A 23210-nucleotide genomic window follows, 5' to 3' on the forward strand; every position below is an offset into this window, starting at 1 on the left:
GCACTTAAGTATATACAAATGAAATAGTATAATATCAAAGACAAAGGGAAGATCATAAAAACAGCCAGAGAAAAAAGGAATGACAATTAGATAGATGATTTTTTAACAGTAAAATGGGAAACCAGAAGTTGGTGGAATAATATCTTCAATGTACTGACAGAAAACAAGTCTCAACCAAGCATTCTATATCCAGTAAAAATCCTCAAGAATGATGGTGAAATAAAGACAGATTCAAATAGAGTGTGCAAAGAGCAGACTTCCACTAACAGAACGTCAAAAGGATGCATTTAGATTGAAGGAAAGTGGTCCCAGAGAGAAGTTTGGAATAAAAGAAGAAATAAGAGGCAAGGAAAGTGTTAAATATATTGGTATATCTAAACCAATAATTGACTAATAGAACAATAATAGATTATAATGTCCTATGGAATTAAAGATAGAACTAAAATATATAATAACAATAATATGAAAACTGGGAGGGTATGCTCAGAATTAAAAGTGTTTTGAGTCCTTAGATTTTTTTTGGAGGAGGATTAAGACACTGAGTAGCTTTCGACTTTGAGAATTTAACTTGCGAGATGGAATTCATAGGGTTATTAATCCCTAATAGAACAGGAATACAGTGTGTATTACAAGGTAGAGAGAGAGAAAATGGATAAAAACAAAATTCAAAAGAAGTCAAGAAGTGAGATAAAAGCAACAAAAAGGTGGTACGGGAATTATCAAATAAGATGGCAAATAATTACAATATAGACAAAATGATCCTGTTAAAAGACAAAAATCGTAAAACTAGATTAAAGCAATTTTAACAATTATAATTCCTGCTATACGTTATTTATGAGACTCACCAGAACATAAGGGTATGGTAAAGCTGAAAGTAAAAGGTCAGAAAAGACATTAGTAACTACTAATTAAAAGAAAGATTGTGTAGCTATGTTTTTTGTTTTTTGTTTTTTTTTGAGACGGAGTGTCGCTCTGTCGCCCAGGCTGGAGTGCAGTGGCCGCATCTCAGCTCACTGCAAGCTCCGCCTCCCGGGTCTACACCATTCTCCTGCCTCAGCCTCCCGAGTAGCTGGGACTACAGGCGCCCGCCACCTCGCCCGGCTAGTTTTTTGTATTTTTTAGTAGAGACGGGGTTTCACCGTATTAGCCAGGCTGGTCTCGATCTCCTGACCTTGTGATCGGCCCGTCTCGGCCTCCCAAAGTGCTGGGATTACAGGCTTGAGCCACCGCGCCCGGCCTGTGTAGCTATGTTAATATCAAACAAAGTGAACTTTAAAGTTAAAAACATCTATAAAGGGTTATTATATAATGTGAAGAGATTCCATTTCCTAGGAACAGTTTGAATTTGTGTGCATCTAAAAATATGTAAAGCAACAATTGCCAGAAACACAAGGACAAACTAATCCACCATCACAGTGGAAGATTATAGCACATCCTTGTTAGTTATTAATAAACCAAGCAGACAAAAACCAGTAAAGTTACAGAAGATCTTAACCACACAATTAACAAGCTTTATTTATATAAACAAAACTGTTAAGTTTCACAAAACATAAATTCTCTTCAAGCAGATAGAGAACCTGAGCAAAAAGTCACCATGTAGTGGGGCCATGAAACAAACGTTAATGTCAAAGGATAGATAACATACTGATCATATTCTCTGAATAGAACATAATCAATGACAAAAAAGATGTTCTTTCTCTACCTAAAAATATGTGTTTAAAAATTGGCCGGGCATTGTGGCTCACGCCTGTAATCCCAGCACTTTGGGAGGCCGAGACCGGCGGATCACGAGGTCAGGAAATCAAGACCATCCTGGCTAACACGGTGAAACCCCGTCTCTACTAAAAATACAAAACAAAAATCAGCCGGGCGTGGTGGTAGGCACCTGTAGTCCCAGCTACACGGGAGGCTGAGGCAGGAGAATGGCGTGAACCCGGGGGGCGAAGCTTGCAGTGAGCAGAGACCGTGCCACTGCACTCCAGCCTGGGCGACAGAGCGAGACTCCGTCTCAAAAAAAAAAAAAAAAAATTAAGAAGCACAATTCTAAGTAACTAAGTAAAGAGATGAAAGCCCAATAAGATCATGGAGAGAAAAGAGACAATCTAAAGTTCTTAGCAGAGTTATTTTTTTGCAATGAAATTTATGAAACATCAAAATGAATCAACAAAGATGGTTACAGAATTTCTTTCACTGGAAGAGAGAAAAACAAAGATAAAGTGTTTATATCTCCACAAAAAGCAGTCTAAGAAGATTCTTTTCTCTGCTTTACCTTCCACAGCCAGTATATAAAATTGTTCACAGGAAGGAGTTAAGAGGGTATACCTAAAACATAAAGAGCCTCTCTCTATTTTCAGTGATGGATCAAACAGGCACCTCTACAAAACCAACCAACGAACCAATTCATTAATATTCGGAGGTGCTTTTGTTTTGTTTTGTTTCTTGTAGTCTGGGAGATCTTTACCCAGCCACCAACTTTTCTCTGGGAAGAACCTTTGGTAAATCATAATTATTTATCAAGTAAAGGGTCTCACTCCGTTGCCCAGGCTGAAGTGCAGTGGCATGATCATGGCTCCCTGTAGCTTCAAACTTCCAAGTTCAAGTGATCCTCCCACCTCAGCCTCCCAAGTAGCAACAGGTGCACAACATAGTGCCTGGCCCTCTGGCAGCTATTCTAATATTTAATAAGTCTAAAATAAAGTCTCCTATTGAATTACAATGTCATAGACCCATTTTATTTTTATTCTCAGAGCAGACGTTTAAAATTTTTCAATAGATGCTGCTCCACATCACCGCTTGTCTGAAGATGGTACCTAAGACAAGCATTAATACACAATAGGAGGCCAGGCATGGTGGCTCATGCCTGTAATCCCAGTACTTTGGGAGGCCGAGGTGGGTGGATTGCTTGAATCTTCCCAGGTGTTCAAGATGAGCCTGGGCAAGATGGCAAAATCCCATCTTTACGGGGGAAAAAAATAATTAGCCAGATGTGGTGGTGCACACCAGTAGTCCCAGCTACTTGAGAGGCTGAGATGGGAGTAGGGAGTATGAATTGAGCCCAAGAGGTCAAGGTTGCAGTGACCCGTGATTGTGCCACTGCACTCTAGCCTGGGTGACAGAATGAGGCCGTCTCAACATCTACGTGTATATCCATATCTATAGTATATATATATATCTGGGTATTCCCATTTCCATTTCATATGAATATATTGCACTTATATAAGCAATTGAAAAAGAATTTTCTAACAATGCCATGATTCATTGAAAACTGCTTTCAATATGTTATTCAACTGCTTAAAAGCTGCTGATGGCACCCGACTGTCTATAACATGAAGTTAAAGCCCAGACCCCACTACTTGAATTTTAAGATCTATTCGTAGCCTGGACCCATCTTATGTGATCTCTCAACCATGGCTGTGATATCCACCACATGCACAACTGCCTGTAGAGGCCCAGTTCTGCTCCATGAGAGCCAATCCATGGTTCGCTTGTTCTGCCATTCTCCTTCCTGGAATGCCCTACTCACCCTTCAAGGTCCAAATGAACTTTAACTTCTGATGAAGATCTACCAGATATTTTGAGGCCTGATACTTTTTTTTTGATACGGAGTTTTGCTGTTGTTACCCAGGCTGGAGTGCAATGGCTTGATCTCGGCTAACTGCAACCTCCACCTCCTGGATTCAAGTGATTCTCCTGTTAGCCTCTTGAGTAGCTGGGATTACAGGCATGCCACCATTCCCGGCTAATTTTGTATTTTTAGTAGAGATGGGGTTTCTCCATGTTGGTCAGGCTGGTCTCAAACTCCCAATCTCAGGCGATTCGCCCACCTCGGCCTCCCAAAGTGCTGGGATTACAGGCATGAACCACCATGCCTGGCCGATACTTTTTTTTTTTTTTTTTGAGATGGAATCTCCCTCTGCTGCCCAGGCTGGAGTGCAGTTGCATGATCTTGGCTCACTGCAACCTTTGCATCCCAGGTTCAAGCGATTCTCCTGCCTCAGCCTCCTGTGTAGCTGGGATTACAGGTGCCCACCACCATGCCTGGCTAATTTTTGTATTTTTAGTAGACACTGGTTTCTAGTAGAGACAGTTTTCACCATGTTGGCCAAGCTGGTCTCGAACTCCTGACCTCAAGTGATCTGCCCACCTCAGCCTCCCAAAGTGCTAGGATTAAAGGCACGAGCCACCACACTGGCCGCCTGATACTTTAAAAATATTCTTACTTCACCCAACTCAATATCTTAATTTAATGTTAACTTTTTGTTTTTTTTTTTTTTTTGGTCTTTGTTCATTTGTTTGTTCTATCCACCTCTGCAAAATCGGGGCAGGAATATGCTATACACCAAACCTGTCCAAGTTGTAGTCCATGCATTGCAGGTGGCCCAAGATAGCTTTGAATGTAGCCCCACACAAATTCATAAACTTTCTTAAAACGTGAGTTTTTTTTCCGATTTTTTTTTTTTCTCATCAGGTATCATTAGTGTTTGTGTATTTTATGTGTGGTACAAGAGAATTCTTCTTCCAGTGTGGCCCAGGGAAGGCAAAAGATTAGACACTCCTGCTTTACACTCATTCCCCTCTCACCAGGAACTCAGCATAGTGATAGACACACAGAAGGTATTCAACAAATAGTTGCTGAATACCTCTTAAAATAATACAGTAGGACTAACTCTTATATATATATAAATCATCTCTCACTCACGTCCATGTGCATGTGTGCACACATACAGAGCGTTCTGTTTGAATAGTCCACCTTCCTTGATTTAGAAAGGAAAATGTAATACCTCTTTTATCCACTCAATTCCTTTACAGTGAACAAACATTATCAATAAAGGTGGATTTTTAATCAGAAACAAACTCATGCACAAAGAGTGCTACTAGTTGTTGGAGGCTACCATGACTCAGTGAAAAGATATTGCATACAGCCTTTGGGAAGTAGATTCCCCATTCTAGACCTACCGAGTTGAGTTGTATTGTTCTTCATTTCTTCTTGTTGTAGTTGGTAAATGTACACAAAAGCCTTCAAGTCTCTGTGTGTACGTGTGTGTGTGTGTATGTGTGTCTGTTTTGGGCAGAGAGGAGGGAGGAAGAAGGGAGAAAGATATTTGTTCCACAAAGTTTCAACACATAATAGCCACAAATAGATGACAGAGATATAGACAGACAAATATTGTTTTTAACTAAAAGTTAGTCAGCACCTTTCAGAGGTCAAGTGAGCCCTAAGCCACTTTTATATTTTGAGTCTACTAATGTATTTTTAAAAAGGAAGTGAAGAAGTATCAGAATAAGTTTATGAACTTGTGCTAAATTTTAAATCCTTGAGTTTAACAAAGAAATTTTATTTGCCAAAAAAGTGCACAATAAAATATAACTGGGCTAGTCATGAAGTAATTACAACTCTAAGGGGCATAGTCTAATAATGGGACAAATTAGCAATAATAAGATAAGCTTGTGCTTCTATAAATCTTAGAATGCATCAGCATTTGGAGATAAATCTGAGTCAAAGTGGAAGTTGCTGAGAGTCAACATCAGGTCTCCATGAAATAGCCCTACAAGCATCCAATATAAATAAGTGGGCTGAAAGAGTCTCTTTGGTATTACTAGGGCAATAGCCTTAATGGTAACTGAAGGCTGCTTCTGTGTGTTTCCAAACTCAGCTGGAACAGTTTCCATTAGAATTGATTGTTTAAAAAGAAATCAGCACTATTTTAACTTATGTTTTGTCGAGAAGTGACTGAGCCTACAGTTGACTGCTGAAAGGAAACTCTGCTCCTGCAGTTTTTATTCCTACAGGCTGTGAGAGCAGTATCATAGCACAATTTTCCCTACTTGCATGGTTAAATACCACTCCAAAGAAGAAATTTCCTTAGCAAATAATATTTGTGGTCAAGGAAGTAAAGAAACCTGATTAAATGAAGGAAAAAAATAGTTTCTGGACCCAAGCCTTATCAGTATTCAGCTGCTTCAAAAGTAAAAGAACCAAAATCTCTAACTGTAAACAGCATTCCATGGTATCCAGTATACACATTTGCCTCAATGGTTAAATTGTACAAAAATGAACTGAAAGCTAACAGTCAATCGGCAATAGGTGGGAGTAGTTCGCACATGATTGTTACCTCTTTCTTCTGCTGAATTCAAAGCACTTCCTTTCATTCATTTCCTCATTCTTTACGGTTGCAGAATGCTCACTTTGTGCAGGGTATTGTGCTGGTCCTCCTACAGAATCCCATAAAGTGGGAAGGAAGTTTGAGACATCAGAGACAGCAGGTAGGCAGAGTGATTGACATACAGTAGGCTCTTAATAAATGATAGTGATTCCTTTCCCTTCCCTTATCACTCCGGGAACTTCTTTATAGAGGTCCCATATTTGAGCTATGAAACTTACTTTAACACTAACAGCACCATAAATAAAAATGGAGAGAAGACAAGGAGAAAGAAGGGGAAAAAGACAGAGAGGATATTATATGAAGCAGAAACATTTTAGAATTCTTCAGTAAAAAAGCACTCCATTCTGGCTTGAGCTCTTCCCATCTGCATATCCCTGAACAGGCTACTGCACAGCCTGGGTCTTAGTTCCATGAAGTATAAGGGTTGCTAACTAGATAATCTCCAAAATTCATTCTCACTCTCCTAGTCCATAGTTCAAGTCCAATGAATCAAATGGCAGATGAGAGAAGAACAAAGTTCTGTAACTCTCTGTTAGTACTGTTTACCCCCTAAATCCAAATCTTACCACAAAACACTGAGTGTGATTTTCCCCATAAGTTGCTGGAGTCAGTATGCAGTTCAAACTCTGGTGCCATCATTCCCTAGCTCTGTGATCTTAGACAAATTACCTAACTTCTCTGTTCCTCAGTTATCTATCTATCCCATAGGGTTATTATGTGGATCTAAGTTGTTATTATTTGTAAAGCGTGTAGTGTCTGACATCTATTAAACATTAAATGTGTCACCTATTATTGTTTTTGTTATTATTATAACAATGCAGTCACACAAACAAAATCAGTATAGAAGTGATTATCCTAGATTATCATACAAGCAGTACATGACGACAATATTTGGGTGTGTGGTTGTTCATTAGAAGACTGATGATCAGTAAGCTCTTTGACTCAACAGTGTGATATGGTTGTCTAAAATGGTAAGAAAATCTGTTTACACAACCCCCCACCCACACACATTCACATAGCCTATAAAAGGGGAGGATAACTCTGATAATGCTAAAATAATCATGATGAAATAATTTGTTCATTCGAAGCACCAACCATTTGGACACAGGGTGTGAAAAGACTAAAATGATATAATATAGGAATAACTGAAGATTCAAGACAAACTTTTCAAATATTTAAAAGGCTTTTATGTCAAAGCAATGCATTTGTTCAACATGGCGTCATGGAAAGATGAAGAACAATAAATGGAAGTTAGAAGCAGCCAGTCTTCAGTTTGGAATGGAATGGACTTGTTGGGGAAGTGAAAAATCTCTGGAGCTGTTTGGCACTGATTAATGACAACTAGACTGTGCATGTACCAATTCTTGGACAAAACACTGAAGTTCTGAGAGAGAATTCAATCTAAGGGTAGACACAAGATTTTTGACATATCTTCCAAATCTACAATTTATGATGTAGACTGGATGCTTAGTGACATAAATTATAATAGAATTTCTCATGTACAGAACCACCAATTGGCAAGCATGCAAAATAATGGTGTTCCTTGATAACACAGAAATTTATATTAAAAGTTCAGACATCTCCATTAGGTTTTTGACATGTGGCCAATCTTGGTGGCCTGAGATGATAAGCAGCAACCTATAAATCTCCAATTTAAAACAAATGCAACAAAAGATAACATTTCTAATCCATAAAGTAGATAACTAGCTCATTAATGTTCTAAATTAGTTTTGCAGTTAGTATAAGCTAGGTAAATTACTCGATTATTAATTGGGATTTCAGAAAATAATCATACTGTTTATGCCATTTTTTCATGTTTCCCAAAAGAAACATTCAGTCCCAGAAAACACAGTGACTGGGTCACCAATTTACTGTGTGACCTTGGGGCAAGTCCCTTAACCTCTCTGAGCTCCAGTTATCTCATTTATTTAAAAATTGGGAACAGAGAGTGGCAATAAGAAGATCAGATGTTTTCTAAGGCCTTTTATACTCTAAAATATGATTTTATGAAAGGATCATTCTTCTTAATAAAACTCTAAGCACATTTTTTACTCTTAATTTGTTCATTTTTCTCAGTGAAGACATTTCCAGCCATTACATGAGGAAGTGGAAGATTTAGTCTTACCACCACCACTGACTGCTTCTATGAGACAGTTTTATTCTGTCCTTCTAGAGTCTAGAAGAAGTTGCTGGACAAAATAAAGGATTTTACAATTAGAAGCCACCTTCATATCAATCAATTGACTATGTAAATAATGGAAAAAGCAGAATTTGGAACAGAAAGGGATATTATAAAATGTAATTTTTATAAAAATTATCTTAGAATAGTTTTACTCTTACTTTTTTACTTCCTGGATGCTTTATTTTCTCAGGTTTTCTAAGCCCATTTCAATGAGTCTAGAAGTTTATAATTAAAATTTATGCTCAGGAATTGCTCTATTTGAGTTCCAAAGATAAAAGAAAACATATAAATCCAATTTACCCAACTGTTCTACTCTTAGTTGGTCAACTATTCCAAAGACATCCTAAACTATTCCAATGACTTCCAACTAATAAAACTTGTTCAACTGTACTTTGAATCCACAGGTCTTTCTCTGCAAGTATTTACCCTGAAATCAAGCTCCACATCTACATGGGAAAATCTGTCAGTGGTTTCTTTAAAAATGTATTACTTAAAAAAGAGATGGGCCAGGTGTGGTGGCTCGCACCTGTAATCCCAGCGCTTTGGAAGGCCGAGGCGGGCAGATCATCTGAAGTCTGGAGTTCAAGACCAGCCTGGCCAACATGGTGAAACCCCGTCTTTACTAAAAATACAAAAATCAGCCAGGCTTGGTAGCACACATGTATAATCCCAGCTACTAGGGAGGCTGAGGCAGGAGAATTGCTTGAACCCAGGGGGTGGAGGTTGCAATGAGCCAAGATTGCACCACTGTACTCCAATCTGGGCAACACAGTGAGACTGTGTCTCAAGGAAAAAAAAAAAAAAAAAAGAGATGGGCTACAAATTATATGACAAGGGCCCTTTAAAAAATGGACTGAACAAAGCACTGAGAACAATCTGTACTGGCAAGGGACAGGGAAGATGACCTAATAGGTCTTTTCCATCTCTAATTTCTGTGATTTGAGGGTTTTTTTCACTTCTGCAGTAATACTTGTGAGTTCAACATTTTCTCAAAACTATTATTAGTTACCAAGGAAACACAAAATGTTTGTAGGAATAAATAAGCAAATGGACTGGACCTAAATAACAGACTTTTCCTGCTTCCCATTTAATAATCTTATGGTGGCGTCACATTATCAATTCTTCATTCTCTCTAAGTCATTCTACTCACCTACTAGTATGCTCACTAGAGTACATAGCCAACTTATGGTATTCCCTGTAAACCAAGGGTAGGAAGTCTCTTGCAACAGATGATTCCTTACTAAACAGACTTCCTTGCTTTGTTTGATGAGGAACAAGACCGTGGCAATGTTAGGGGGCCAACAGGCAGTGGTTGGCTTTGTGAACACCAATGCTAGGGAGAATATGTAAATATGTGCTTTTAAATAACCCAGTGTCTACAGAAAAGCCACTAACATGATTCAGAAATATATAATAAAGGCAAAAAGAAACATAATATATACACACACATATACATACATATACAGGGTTCATCCACATTATGAAAATGATGCTTTACAAATGCTCAGAAAAAGACTATAAGAAACACCGTACATTGAATTATTAATAGTTGGCAGTATTCGTGTGGTAGGACTACATGTAAAATTTTTTACTTTTATGCATTTTCCAAATTATGAAGGGTGCCTATTAATTTTAAAATAAAAAAATTTTGGCTGGGTGCGGTGGCTCAAGCCTGTAATCCCAGCACTTTGGGAGGCCGAGGCAGGTGGATCACGAAGTCAGGAGATCGAGACCATTCTGGCTAACATGGTGAAACCCCGTCTCTACTAAAAATACAAAAAAAAAAAAAAAAAAGAAATTAGCCGGGCGTGGTGGCAGGCGCCTGTAGTCCCAGCTACTCCAGAGGCTGAGGCGGGAGAATGGCGTGAACCTGGGAAGCGGAGCTTGCAGTGAGCCGAGATTGTGCCACTGGGGGCGACAGAGCAAGACTCCGTCTCAAAAAAATAAATAAATAAATAAAATAAAAAATAAAATAAAATTAAAAATTTTAAAATTAATTTTAAAACCACAAAATATCATCATTTTAATGTTGTAATAATAAAGGACTTTCCATACCCTAGCATCACATGGACACTACTGCTGTAATCAGTTCTCAAGGGTCACTATTCTAGAGTCATAGTCAGCTGAAGTGTGAGCAGAATAATTGCAAGGGTTCTGGAGACTTTGCGGACTATAGGCCTGGGACCAGAGATTCAGGCTACAGATAAAAGTAAAGACAGTCTATATATATAGACCTGCAGTTCATATGTATATTCAGTTACTGCAGTTCGTATGTATATTAAGATTTAACCAGTTAACTGCTGGTTAAAGGCTCTTAAAATACAGTTTAAGTGCGGAGATGTGATGTATTTCATGTGGGTATCTACATGTACAGAGTCAGATAGGTGGCACCCAAAGAACTGAAAGAGTGAAGAAATGAGGTTGATTAGAAAAACGACTGTCTAGGGCATGGAGAGAAGGTGCTTTTACTGCAGACATTCCCGTTGGCTCCACATTCACAGTTGCCTACATATCCCTTCAGCCTTCATCCTAAGTTGTGCAGCAGCAGAGGAGAAGGGACAAGCACACGATCGGATCTACAGCAAGGTTATCCAGTGCTCAGTGGCAAAGCTGCTTTGCAAGAAGGCTGTGGGTAAGGTAGTAGAAGGTAGCGTGGGGTGGAATAAACACCGAAAGCTCATATTCTGGCCAATCCAACTGTAGTCTGAAGCAGTGCAGGACCATGGAGCTCTATCTTTCCTTATGCAATCCTGGGTCTGTTCCCACTCTGTTCAGCTTCTCATACAGGACCAGGTCCATAATAATTGCTGTTTTTCTTTGTACATGACAGTGTTTCCACATATACTATCTCACAGAGGCAAAGAAGCAACATGTCATATACAAAGTTAGCATTACCATCTCATAGCTCAAAGCAGAGCTCCTAGGGAGCAGAGCACACCACTGCTTAACTGATCAAAGAACCAGCAGTGAAAATTGTGGGCAGCTGCAAGAAACATCCCATTAATTATTGCTTCTTCTTTGGCACTTACTATATTTGGACGACTGAAAGACTTGACCAGTCAAAAGAAGAAACAAAGGTAGGGAGAGAAGACATGAAAGAAAATAAGAGCAGTTACTTCAAAAAGAGGAACTGGCTTGATGTGATTAGCAGTACATTAATGGTATTTTTTAAAAGTTAAATAATGATGATGTTGTAATTATGGTCAGTAGCAATTGACTTCACTAATAACACCTGTTACTGTGGTCATTGTAATGGCCTCCTGACAATTAGCCTGAACCAGGGAAACTGGTGATATTAAGCTGTTTTTGACATAATATAATATGGCTAAATCTAGTTGATACCTCCTTGTTTCTAGCCTTGTTACCTACAAACCCCTTCTCCCACATTAGAAAGCAATGAATTTGCTAGAAAAATTTCTTTGTATCATTTCTAAATAACAGCTTAAAGCTAGTAATTTGATTTAGATCATAAATTCAGATTACTAATTGTAGAAAGGACCTTAGTGTCTAAGTATGCTTATTTGTAGGAAATTCTTGATTATGAAATGAAAAGAAAGTCACACAGTAATTGGACAGAACAAGGTTAGGAAGTAAAACTCTCTCAACCAATTTTGAGGCGCAGTGATCATAACTCTACTATTTTCACAAATAGAAACTAAGAGAATTTCACAAATGAAGAGAATTTCAGAAACCAAGAGAATAAAAATTACATCTCAGAAAGAATTTTGGTTGAAAGAGGGAAGGAAATAAAAGTCTACTCATCTACTTATGTGGTCAATGGCGCACAATGCCAACAGCTGGTTGGAGTTTGCAATACACCACCCAGGGTACTCTTGTATCAGATAAAGGTCCTGCTCCCTCAAAACCCTTGACGTTCATTTGAAGTGAAATGGTCATGATATTCTAATTTTACTAGAACAAGATACATTGCTGCCACCTTCCAGAAAACTGTCAGTAAATCCACAAATCCACAAAAAAATAGGATGACTCTTGGCTTTCCCAGTTCAAGATTCAGTCTAGAAAATAGAGAGAAACTTCTCAGTTAAATCTGAACACTCCTTTACCAAATACACCTCTGAGAGATTCTGAGCAAACCATTAAGAGAAGACTATATATGTACAAGAAGGCTATATATGTAAACATTGCTTTAAATCCCTGCATCATTACTTTAGTAGCAGTGTGACCTTGGTCAAGCCACTTTAGCTTTCTAAACGTCTTTATCTGAAAAGCATGGATCATATCACATCAAAATGTGTTGTGAAGATTAAATGATGAAATGCTTGTAGATCACTAACTATGGTGGTAGGTATGATCTAAAAGCTCAACAAATGAGGGCTATTAATATTGGTTCCTGAAGACAGTGGTCACATAACTATGACCTCACTTGGAAAGCTGAGTCATAGCTGGGTCAAGAGACCGATGTTTCAGGAGTAACACATTAGTAATGTAACCAGGCAAGTAGTGTACCAGGCAAGGGCATACAAGGAGTAGAAGCCCTAATCCTCTTTTTTCTATTCTTCAGAATAGAGCTAAAGAAAAGGAGGAAATAAAACTAACATTTTTCATGGGGAACCAGCAAGTCAAAAGAGTGAAAATAAATGCAATACTTGAGGATGGACATGTGAGAAAGAAACAAATGGCAGTGTTAAATGTTAGGAAATGTATTTGCCTATCAGAGGGAAAAAGATGCAAAACAAGCTACAAAACTGTTAGCTCTGGGGTAAAAGTATGCTATCAGTTTGGGGCTGAGATTCAGGTGTTTATGCATCATACAACTTTCATAAAAGTCATTTAATCTCATTTGTAATAAAAAATGTAGCACAAAAATCTCAAAAAGGATGTTTAATAAGTATGAGGTAGGCACAGGAGACTAAAAAGATTACAATGCAATTCACAAATATAGGGCAGAGAGTTAAAACTAACAAAACTAACAAACTCAACATCCAAAATGTTAGTACACAACTGCAAATCAAATATTAAATTTTAAGTTCAGCTGAAGAGTATGTGTAACTCACTTCTCTTAAAATACCACAATGTATATGAAAAGCAAGAGTGAGTTTACTTTAGGTTTCTCAGTAGGTACTCAGAGTGATCTAGAATAATGATAAAGTGAACTCCCAATTTAGCGAAGAGGACATACATTTAATGTTGTGCCCTGCATCTTTATTCCACACCATTTCCACTAACAACTCTGCAAACATCCTTTCTCCACTCCACACTAAGAAAATGAAGCAAGCAGACTATTTTCATCGTTCCAGTTTGACAAAACATATGGAAACAATAATTCTACAGACATATGTACATCATAATAGGAAGCAATCCTATTTTAATGTAATTTTAAAAGAGGTTTTAAAAGGACTGAAGCTACTAAAATTACTCATCTGAAGCTTGCAAACAAGAATGCCACGTCCCTAATTTATTTAGCAGATTCATATAGTTGGGCTAGAACTTTAGGTATGACTTCTCTTATAATTCAGAGGTGAATTCTCATTCACAAGAAATAGGATTTGTACAAGTGAATCTACCCCAGACTAGAGGATAATATGCTTAATTCAATCATATTTGGCTAATTTCTTTTTTCTTCACATGGTTATTTTTGTCTTTATTTTGTTTGCCCGTAGAAGAGAACAAACATTAAAACTGGCTCTAAAGTTATAATTTTATACATTGTGTTGAAAGTACAGCACAAAACATTTAATTTCTTTAATTTTTTTTCCCTGCCAAAAAATGATTAGTTTTAACTGCTTTCGTTAAAACACAGGCATGCAGAAATGGGGAAAGAGGAGGTTCTTTCAGGAAAAACACTGAAAAAAAAATAAGATTTCATCTGGCCTTCCCATCATCACTTGAAGAATTGTTTGGTAGTTAGATCATCAGGAAATAAAACAGTATCCTCTGAGGACCCCTACTCATTACAAAGAGGAAAGAGACGGTTTGAAGTCTAAATTACCCCCAGAGATGTCTCCACAAAACCCCACACTTCTCCTTTCCCTCTCCCGCCTACCCCCAGCAACCAAAAAAAAAGTATAATGAATTTACAAAAGTTTACATAAGAATAACAGGATGTGTATTGAAGTCCCTGGAGCAGTAACAGCTTTAGGGACCCAGAGGGAGAAAAGTTACAAGCAGATCGACCCTGCCTCCCAATGACTTGGTTAGCACTACAGGCGGGCGCCGGCGTCCCGGCCCACCGCTCATTCCGGCCCACCGCTCATTCCCTCCGGTGGGAGCCGGGAACCACGGTCCATTCACACGGCCGGAACGTCCGCAGGAGTCGGGGCGCGTTGCTGCGCTGCGGCGGCCGCGGGTCTCGCGGTCACCGGCGCCCCCGCCGACCGCACCGCACACGCGGAGCGCCTTATAAGGCGGAGCAGTGACGTAAGGCCCATAGGCCGGGCGCGCTCTGCGCCCCGCTCGCATTGTTCGGGCGACTCCTGGAGCGCGCACAGCCGGCTAGCAGCGCGGCACCACAGCGGCCCGGCCAGGCCCCCGCCCGCCCCGGCGCAGGCAGCTCAGGTAAGCCCGGGAGAACAACTCCGCTCCACCAAGGGGCACTGCTGTCAGAGAGCCAGGTAGCAAGTCTGTGGGTGGCTGTTAAAGCTGTCTCAGCATCACAAACTGCAGACAGGTTTCACAAAGCGCATCCAATGAATTCGAGGTTCAAAACCATTTCCAACTCACACAAAACTTGAAAGTAAAAGTTTTCTCCGGCGGAGAAAACAGATTAGAGATTTAATTTTAAATGTTGAGAGGTGGGAGCTGACTGTATTACATACGCTTTCCAAGTGAGCTACACATTGAATTCTGCCCATATTGAGAAATCTTTGGGGAAAGGGTGGGGGAGACTTATATTGTATGGCAGCAACCCTATCTCTTGATCCTCTCTCCCCCGGACTCAAACTCGCTTGTCTTACATGAGCAGAATGTGAAAATTTGTTAGTGCCAGGTTTTCCCCTCTTTTTGTAAATGTTAATATAAGTGACTAGAAAAACACGGTTAGGAATACATCTTGGAATTAAGACGAACCTAACTTAAAAAGTAAAATCTTTTTAAACTTCAAAAAATCGTATAAATGCTATTTTGTCTTAAAAGCATATGTCAATTTGTACAAGGAAGCAACTATCATAGTTTTGAGTTCCAACTTTCTGCTTCAAGTGCAGATACTGGAAAAATGACAAACCTCACAGTTATCATTTCTAGAGTAATATTTTGGATAGTAGTATATAGTAGTATATTATGTAAAAAATGCCAATTTAAAAGGTAAAACTTATAGAATAACTGTATTAATCAGTAGCATTTTAAACCATAATTAGTTACATCTAAATCCTGAAGAGGCTATTGCTACTAGTGAACTCTTACAGTATGGTAACTGAACACTTGGCAGAAAAATCTTCATAATATTTCACTTCATTTTTTCCAACTAAAAGTCAACAGAGGAATTAAAAATAAAAGGTTATGTCAACTTTAGAACACTGGAATAGGAGATGAAAAACTGATTCATCATTCAAACCTTATCTAGTCTAAACATATATTGTAAAATAAAATGTTAACAACTGTGTGACAGAATTGTCCCTTTTAAAACAGTCTCTATGTTTTATGAGTATATACAATTCAAACTCAGAATTCACAGGCTGCCATTTATATTTACTTCAAGATATAAAAATGCCGGCATTTTAGTTGGCACTAAAATGACCATATAAGATAACTAGAGATACAGTAAAAGTTTAACAGAGGAGCAGCACACTATAACCACTGAGGTGTATGTGTGTGTCACAAATTCGTGTTTTTAATATTTAATTGTCAGAAGAAAATGTCAGATCCCAGATTTATCACTGAAACACAGCATTAAAAAAAATACTCAAAATGTGGGTTATATCTGTGTATTTCTAATAATTTCTATTGGAGGGTTTTTAAAAGTATATGACGTTGGTGCCTATCATTTTTGCCTCATAGGAGTTTTTTTGTTTTTGCTAATTTTGTGTGGAGCAATGCAAGACTTTGGTTTTCACATTTTAAAAGAAAAATTGTATGTTATTTGGCCTGAGGATAAGGCTACATAAACTGCAGGTTAGTACTGAGAAGTAGGATTTTCCACAAACTATTATTTCTAACCGAGGGAAGCCTACCATAATGAGAAGCGCGGGGCCAACACCCATGTCACCGTGGAGAAGTACAGAATATGCAGTGGAAGAGTTGTTTATTTGATATAAGCAGTAATTGGAAACTGAAAAATTCCTGCGTTGGAAAAAAGATATTTTGCTCTTCTGAATCTAACAGAGGAAAAGACAAACAGAAACCATCAATTATTGTTCCAGCTATACCCAGGGTACCATCTGTACCATAAACTATAACTCAACTGTTGAAAATCGTAACTTCCATCAAAACTCTTAACAGCTGTGTTTCCAGTGTCTGCCTTTTATTTTTTTAAAGCAGGCAAGCATCCATTTTTAAAAATTTTAAAATAACACTTTTTAATATTTCACACTTTTTCCCATTTATTAAAGCATGGTTCAAAGAACAATCGCATATTAAGACCTCTTTTAAAACTGAAAGCTAAGTATGATTTATCATGGATACATTATCTCACAGTGGGCTCTTTGGGTGAGCATTTCTTAGTCCTTGGGACAATCTGTATGATGGAAAAATGTTTTTGATAGAATGAATGTGAATTTCTACACTTCCAAATAAAGCACATAATAATTTTACGCTTAGTAAGTTCATTTGCCCTTTTGTGGTGTTTAACCTTAACTGTTAAGCCCCGGTATTTTTGTGCTACTTTCCTAATGCTGTGATGGAGACTATAGTAACAGCCAGTATGAAAACACAAATCAAGCCTTGACTTAACTTTCCAGTTCTCTTGCAGTTCCCATTAATTTGCCTTCTCAAAAGGCTGTAAATTTTGTTTAAGGGTTCTCTGCTGTACCTTCCCCTCCAAAAAAGTGCCTTTGGTAATAAATGCATTTTGAGATTTAAGAAAAAAAGTGAAAATGTATGAGGAAGAATAAGATTCCAATAATTCTTCCTAGGTCATGTTCTGTCCATGTCTAGTGCTTCAGGGCAAAGTGAACATTTTACAAGGTGAATAGAAAAAAAAAAATACAGCCTCTCCTATTTAAAGGAAAAAGGAAGGGGGGCAAGAAGAGAACTGTTTATAAAAGACTGGATATTGTGGATGTAAAGCAATATTGGTCTCAACCTGCTTCAGGAACTGAAATGGCCCCATCTGTTGTTCACAGAGCCTGTCATCTTTGAAAAAATCTAATACACCCTACCTTATCTGTTGGACATATTAATTTTACATGATTTTTAGGGTCCATTTAATTTGTATTTGACTATGAATTCAGCTTCAATTTAAACTGATTGTTTAGTTTCTGTAAATTATATTTAAATAAGGATTTAAAGATGGAGAGACACTGCATATGCAGCCAGCATCACAAACCTTCAAAGCAGTATTTCTGTGGTTGCTGCTGTCATCACTACAGCATTTTCTAGCCACCGATCAAGTCACATATGCTTAAAGTGTGCTGCAATGACTTTTAGAACCTCCTCTGGCTGGCTGATCATTTTCTACTTAAAATGAGGTGGGACATTCATGTTTTGAATCACTTTGTTAGGTGCACTAATTCCTAGCAGATTATCACCAACACTTATAAGCCCTTGCACATCCCTCTTTTTTTTTTTTTAAAAAAAAAAAAGTGAGATTCTCCTTGACCTTCATCTGCACTAACATCGTCTCTGCCTGGGAAAGCTGGGCAAAGAAAGATGGGAAGGCTCGCCAAGGAAAGTCCCTTGTTTCTTTTTCAGATATGAGAGAAACACTCCCTCTTCATGCTTGTTCTCTGAGATGCTTTAGCAGATTAAGATAGGACAGCAGCAGTTTTAAGTCTGAGCCCAAGAACGAGAACACATTAGCAGTATTCTTTTTTCCAGTCTGACCATCCTCACATTTCTATGCTCTACTGGCTCCAAAATATGATTAATTGTTAAGTATAGATTTTTTTTTTTTTTTAACAAGCTTAGGGAATGATGTGTTTGTGGGGGCAGGCGGGGGAGCAGTAGGGAGGCAAGTAGAGTAGATAGGAAAGTGTATGATTGGGACAAACAGGATGCAGACATACCTCAACTCCTTGTGTCTGTTTATGATAACTACTTATTCTAGCCTAAAGGAGTTATTATCAGCAAAAGAGAGCATATATTACATCAAAACAGCAAACATTCAACTATGAATTTGAGAAGTACCTTGATAAGGTACTTTACTATATGGAAAATGGGATACCCCAGGCCCCAGAGTCACACACACACACAGAGAGTCCTGGCACAGAATATACACAGAATTTTACAGCTGGAAGGGGCAATGGAGGTCATCTGATCCAAATGCCTCCCTTTACAGAAGAAACTGATGTCCACAGTGTGACTTGACCCAGAGACACAGCTATGCAGAAGTAGGGCCAGGGCTCCCTGCATTCTTGGGCTACAGCTCACCAGTAGTTTTTCCTTAATTAATGCTAGGAAGAGAGGAGAACAGAAGCCCCAGAAAAAGCCTCCGTACTGTAGGTGTTAATTTAGATATAAAATCCATTAAAAAAAGAAAGTAGAAAGGTTCAAAGTTCTTAAGTATAAGCAATAAAAAAGCAAAGGATAAGGAAGCATTGTGAAAATCAATACAATTTAATCAGGCTACAACAGAAGGGAGGTGATAAAGGGAGGAAAGAGAAAACAAAAAATAAGTGTATTTAAAGGTCCTCCGGCTGGCAAATCCCACTCTACTTGGAAGGTGAGAGGTGCCTTGGAAAGACTATGTACTCTGTGGTCAAAGACATTTAGGTCTGAACCACTAACTTGACAAATCACCTTCTATTACTATCTTACAGCTAAGCATTTTGCATTCCTCAGATGTCCCCAGTTAGCAGGATCCCTTTCAAAATTCAAAGTGACTCAGTGCCTTCAAAACAACCTCCCCAAAAACTGCAGAGGAAGTCACCTATAAAGGCTATAAGCTCCTGGTGATACCTACCCTGCTTTATTTTCCTTCAAACTGTGCACTGTGATGTGACATTAAATTACTCATTAATGATTTTTTGCTTATTTTCTGTCTCTTGGACTATAAACTCATTCAGGGTCAGTTTTACAACCAGCTTTACCTCCAGTGCCTAGGAAGGTACCCAGGTACAATTAGTAGGTGTGTTGCTGGGACAAAAAAGGTGTTGGATAAATATACGAACATATTACAACCTAGAAGATGCTTATTTGATACCAAAAAAAAAAAAAAAAAAGTGTTTCTGCAAACAATGGGCTGTGGAGGGCCCCTTCTTCTAGATTTTGTTTAGGAGCCGAAAACAAATCTCAGCCACTACTTAAAGCAACCATATGGAAGTGACTTACAGAAATCAGTTAGGCTCAGGTTAAGTCAAGGCAGTGACTTAACTAGAAACCAAGTTAGGCTCAGGTTAAGTCAGAAAAACCAGAAACCAAGTTAGGCTCAGATTAAGTCAAGGCAGTGAAATCTGCTTTGTACGGCAGTATGTGTTATATAGGTAGACTAAGTCAGATGCTTTTCTGCCCACCTTCATCTACCGCAGTTTAACTCCCTCCCCAATAAGATAAGACTTTGTATACATGGTGAAGGAGTACCAGGTGAGTCACCCTGGGGCATGGAATGGCCTTCAAGCAAAATATGGAAGAACACAGTGCAGTGGTTAATGAAGGGTGGACTCTTCTGAATTTCTCTAATCTCTGTGCTTCAGGTGAAGATGCATTTATGGGGCACAAATGGCTTATCTTTGCCATGCAGCAGACTGCCTTTCCCAAGCATGTACCTAATTCCAAAGTTTCTGTGGGTAACCCAGTGTATCTCCCAGATTTTACAGAAGAGTGATTTTTCTTTAATTTCAAAGTTAGATTACTCCAGTGTCAACCTGTGAAGCTAGCCTAGGGCTCGTAATTCTCCTCAGCAGTAGCGAACATTTACTGAGCTTAAGCACAAGGCATGACAACAGGCCCAGCAACTAAGTTCACCACACACCATACCGTGTCACTAACCCAGCTATAGCTACTAGCATGGACTGGTACCACATTAATGACAAGGACTAAGATCACTAGCAGCTCTTGGACAACAACTTCAATTATGGTCCCATCCCTGCTCTTTTTTAACGGACTGGTAATGCAATGCGGGTAAGAGAGATCAGCTACACATAAAAACTAAGTAAAGATAAACAGTGTGGGAGAGTGCTTATAAAAACTTCAACAGAATATAGTCAATGGTCAACCTTGCTGAATAGTGACACTGAACTGACATGGATGAATGTTGGTGTCTCAATGGTGAGACTAAAAGAGTAAGAATAATGGGTCGATAAATCAGAGTTCCACTCTTCTTAGCTCTGCCATCCATTTAATGGGTGAGACTCCTGTTCCCTTGGTTTCTACAAACTACAAAAAAGGGAACAATGTCATCCACCCCAAGTATTTCTCAGTTCCCAATAAAGATTGAATAATGAGCAATAACCCCCATGGGAACTCTGATCAAGTAGAGAAGAGACAATATAAAAATACAAGCTACTGATTATATCACTACAGAGACAAATTAGCTGAAGAAAATGAGGGTAATTTGAGGAAAAGAGTCCACATGTAAATGGAGAAAAGATGAACATGGCTGTAGCACTTGGGCTTGTGAGAGCTCCAAATCACTGTATCTAGAGCAGCCTCAAAGATAAGGTCAGTCCTCTAAGATGGGCTCCCCTGACAGAAGCAAATCTGCCAGATTTATTGTGTCTCATGGCCCACCAGTCCTGGAACAAAAGTTTAAAGGTGAAATAAGTTTTTCTCTTTCCTTTTAAAATTCATTTTTATGTGAATCAAAACAAAAACAAATCTCTGAGCAGAGATCATAAGTGGAATGTAAAACATCACATTTGGGCTGGCAAGACTTAAGTGTCTGCCTGTTAAATTTGAAGAAAAGGAAGGAGTTGCTTGGTCTAGGAGCCTAGGGAGAGTTGCTGGTTTCTTGCTGAAGACAAACACCCATGCAGTGAGATACTGTGGAAGTCCCTTAGTCTTAACTTGTTAGTCTGTTAATTGGGCATGGCAGAAGAAGTGAATTATTCTGTGGAATTTTGTGAAAATGAATCCACTCCTGCTAAAAAGAAGATTAACTACTTTTCAAACACTCATGTTATTAAAATAAATACATTATGTTTGAAGTTGCATATTATTCTTGAGGCTTTCAAATAAAAGTGACAGTAACTTTGTCAAGTAATTTGGGGCTCCCCCAAATTCTGCCCCATAAGATTATTTTTACAGTTCAATAAAATTCATTAGGCTGAACACAGATGCAAAGAATCACAGGCAGAGTTAAGATTCTCTGGCCAATTTCCCCCATCTGGACTTTAATTAAATTTGTCTCCAAGTGAATTCTTCACTTCACCAAATGGTTCTCCTTCCAGAAGTGACAAGAACAAGAGGAACAAAACTCTACTTGTCCATCTTCCATTCTAATAACAAGTAATTCTGAGAACTTTAGGTACTACTCAGCCTAAGGGATGGTTCTACTCCCCTAGGAAGTGGTTCTTTTTACCTCTCAATCATTTGGTTAAGTATGTACAGAGTTCAAACCCATATGAGGGATACAGAGATATCATTCCTTTAAGGAGTTTACAGTTGGCTTAACGGCAAAAGTAATGTACTAAAACAAATTAGAAAGCAGTACAAAATAATATAGACTATTTAGGTAATAAAGCTGTAAGGGCTGTGGGGACTTAGAAAAGGAAAATCAGCCAGGGTTAGACAAGTTCAGAAACACTCATGGAAAAGATGGGAACTGAAATGTAAATGGAGATGACTGAATGCAGCATTTCAAAAAAGATGGCAGACTTATTCTTCAGAAGTCTACTATGAAAGGACAACCTGAGGCTAAAAGAGAAATAAGGTTTGTGCCAAGATCAGAATACCCAGCCCATTATTTAGCCTTCAGAACAACCTGGACTTACACAGAAAGGAAGGCAGCTTAAGGTAACATCAATTTAACCTGAAGTTTAAATGTGATGAAGCAGTTGGTACAGTGCCAGACCCATAGCAGATACTGTTACTCTTCTAGTTATGCCAGTCTATCCTTAGGGATGATGCTCCTTCATCATCTGGTGCCGCCAGACTGACATATAGGGACTGTCTCAGGCCAAAGAGGAGGTGCTTTGTAGGATGCAGTCATGAAGAATTCCTGTTCTCAGACACCCAGCTGTGAAGTGGAGTAAAGGATTAAGCTTGTTGAAGATCTGTCTCTAGAGTGCCTAACCTTAGCCACTCTTTACAGAGAGGTTACCCTTTACCTTGATTTCCCTGCTTACAAGGCAGTCCCCCCTATCAGAAACCCACAAGAACTTTCCTAAAAATGTCTTACTCATCTGAAGTAAGAAACAACTTCCTGAACAGGTAAAGGACCAAAGAGAGCTGGTGACTACAAAAGGCTTAAAAGCTAGTTTGGAATCTCCCTGTTTTACCATGCACCCACAAAAAACAAATCTGTAAGACAAATCTTACAATTTGGGCTAAATGGCTTATATCAGATCCTAGCCACAAACAATAGAGTCCCTTTTGAAATTAACAATGTAAATACTTTTTGTCCAAGTGTTAATTTTTCAGTTTAATTGTCCTTTCAGTTTAGTATAACATTTTAAGTACTTATTTGCTTTTACAGCATACTTACAACTTGTGAACTACAACCGATGCAAATAAACTTGAATCCCATGGAATTCCAATTACAGTTTTCCATTCTTTTGAACCATTGAGACTTGATGAACCATAAAATCTCTTGACATGTGAATCTGTATACGGTGTTATATAGGAAAGAAGGGAGGAAAGGACTTTAAAAGTTG

The 23210-nt window shown here is 38.6% G+C and overlaps 2 protein-coding genes across 9 annotated transcripts in view; one reads left to right on the forward strand and one right to left on the reverse strand.

The window, feature by feature from the left end:
• Nucleotides 1–23210, reverse strand: part of LOC105477475 (cms1 ribosomal small subunit homolog) — a 369751-nt gene that overhangs the window by 295643 nt on the left and 50898 nt on the right. The window contains exon 1 of one of the 5 annotated variants that reach the window (XM_011733983.2): nt 6114–6273. The exons of the other annotated variants lie outside the window; for them this stretch is intronic. Within the exon in view, the coding sequence (XP_011732285.2) occupies nt 6114–6150 (37 nt within the window). The 5' untranslated portion in view covers nt 6151–6273. Of the gene's footprint in view, nt 1–6113; nt 6274–23210 lie in introns of those variants that run through there. 5 annotated transcript variants of the gene reach the window in all.
• Nucleotides 1–23210, forward strand: part of LOC105477476 (filamin A interacting protein 1 like) — a 297624-nt gene that overhangs the window by 232384 nt on the left and 42030 nt on the right. The window contains exon 1 of one of the 4 annotated variants that reach the window (XM_011733990.3): nt 14762–14862. The exons of the other annotated variants lie outside the window; for them this stretch is intronic. The gene's annotated coding sequence lies outside the window, so the exon portion shown is untranslated. Of the gene's footprint in view, nt 1–14761; nt 14863–23210 lie in introns of those variants that run through there. 4 annotated transcript variants of the gene reach the window in all.

Source organism: Macaca nemestrina, chromosome 2, assembly GCF_043159975.1.
Source record: "Macaca nemestrina isolate mMacNem1 chromosome 2, mMacNem.hap1, whole genome shotgun sequence".
In the NCBI taxonomy this organism is placed as follows: domain Eukaryota; kingdom Metazoa; phylum Chordata; class Mammalia; order Primates; family Cercopithecidae; genus Macaca; species Macaca nemestrina.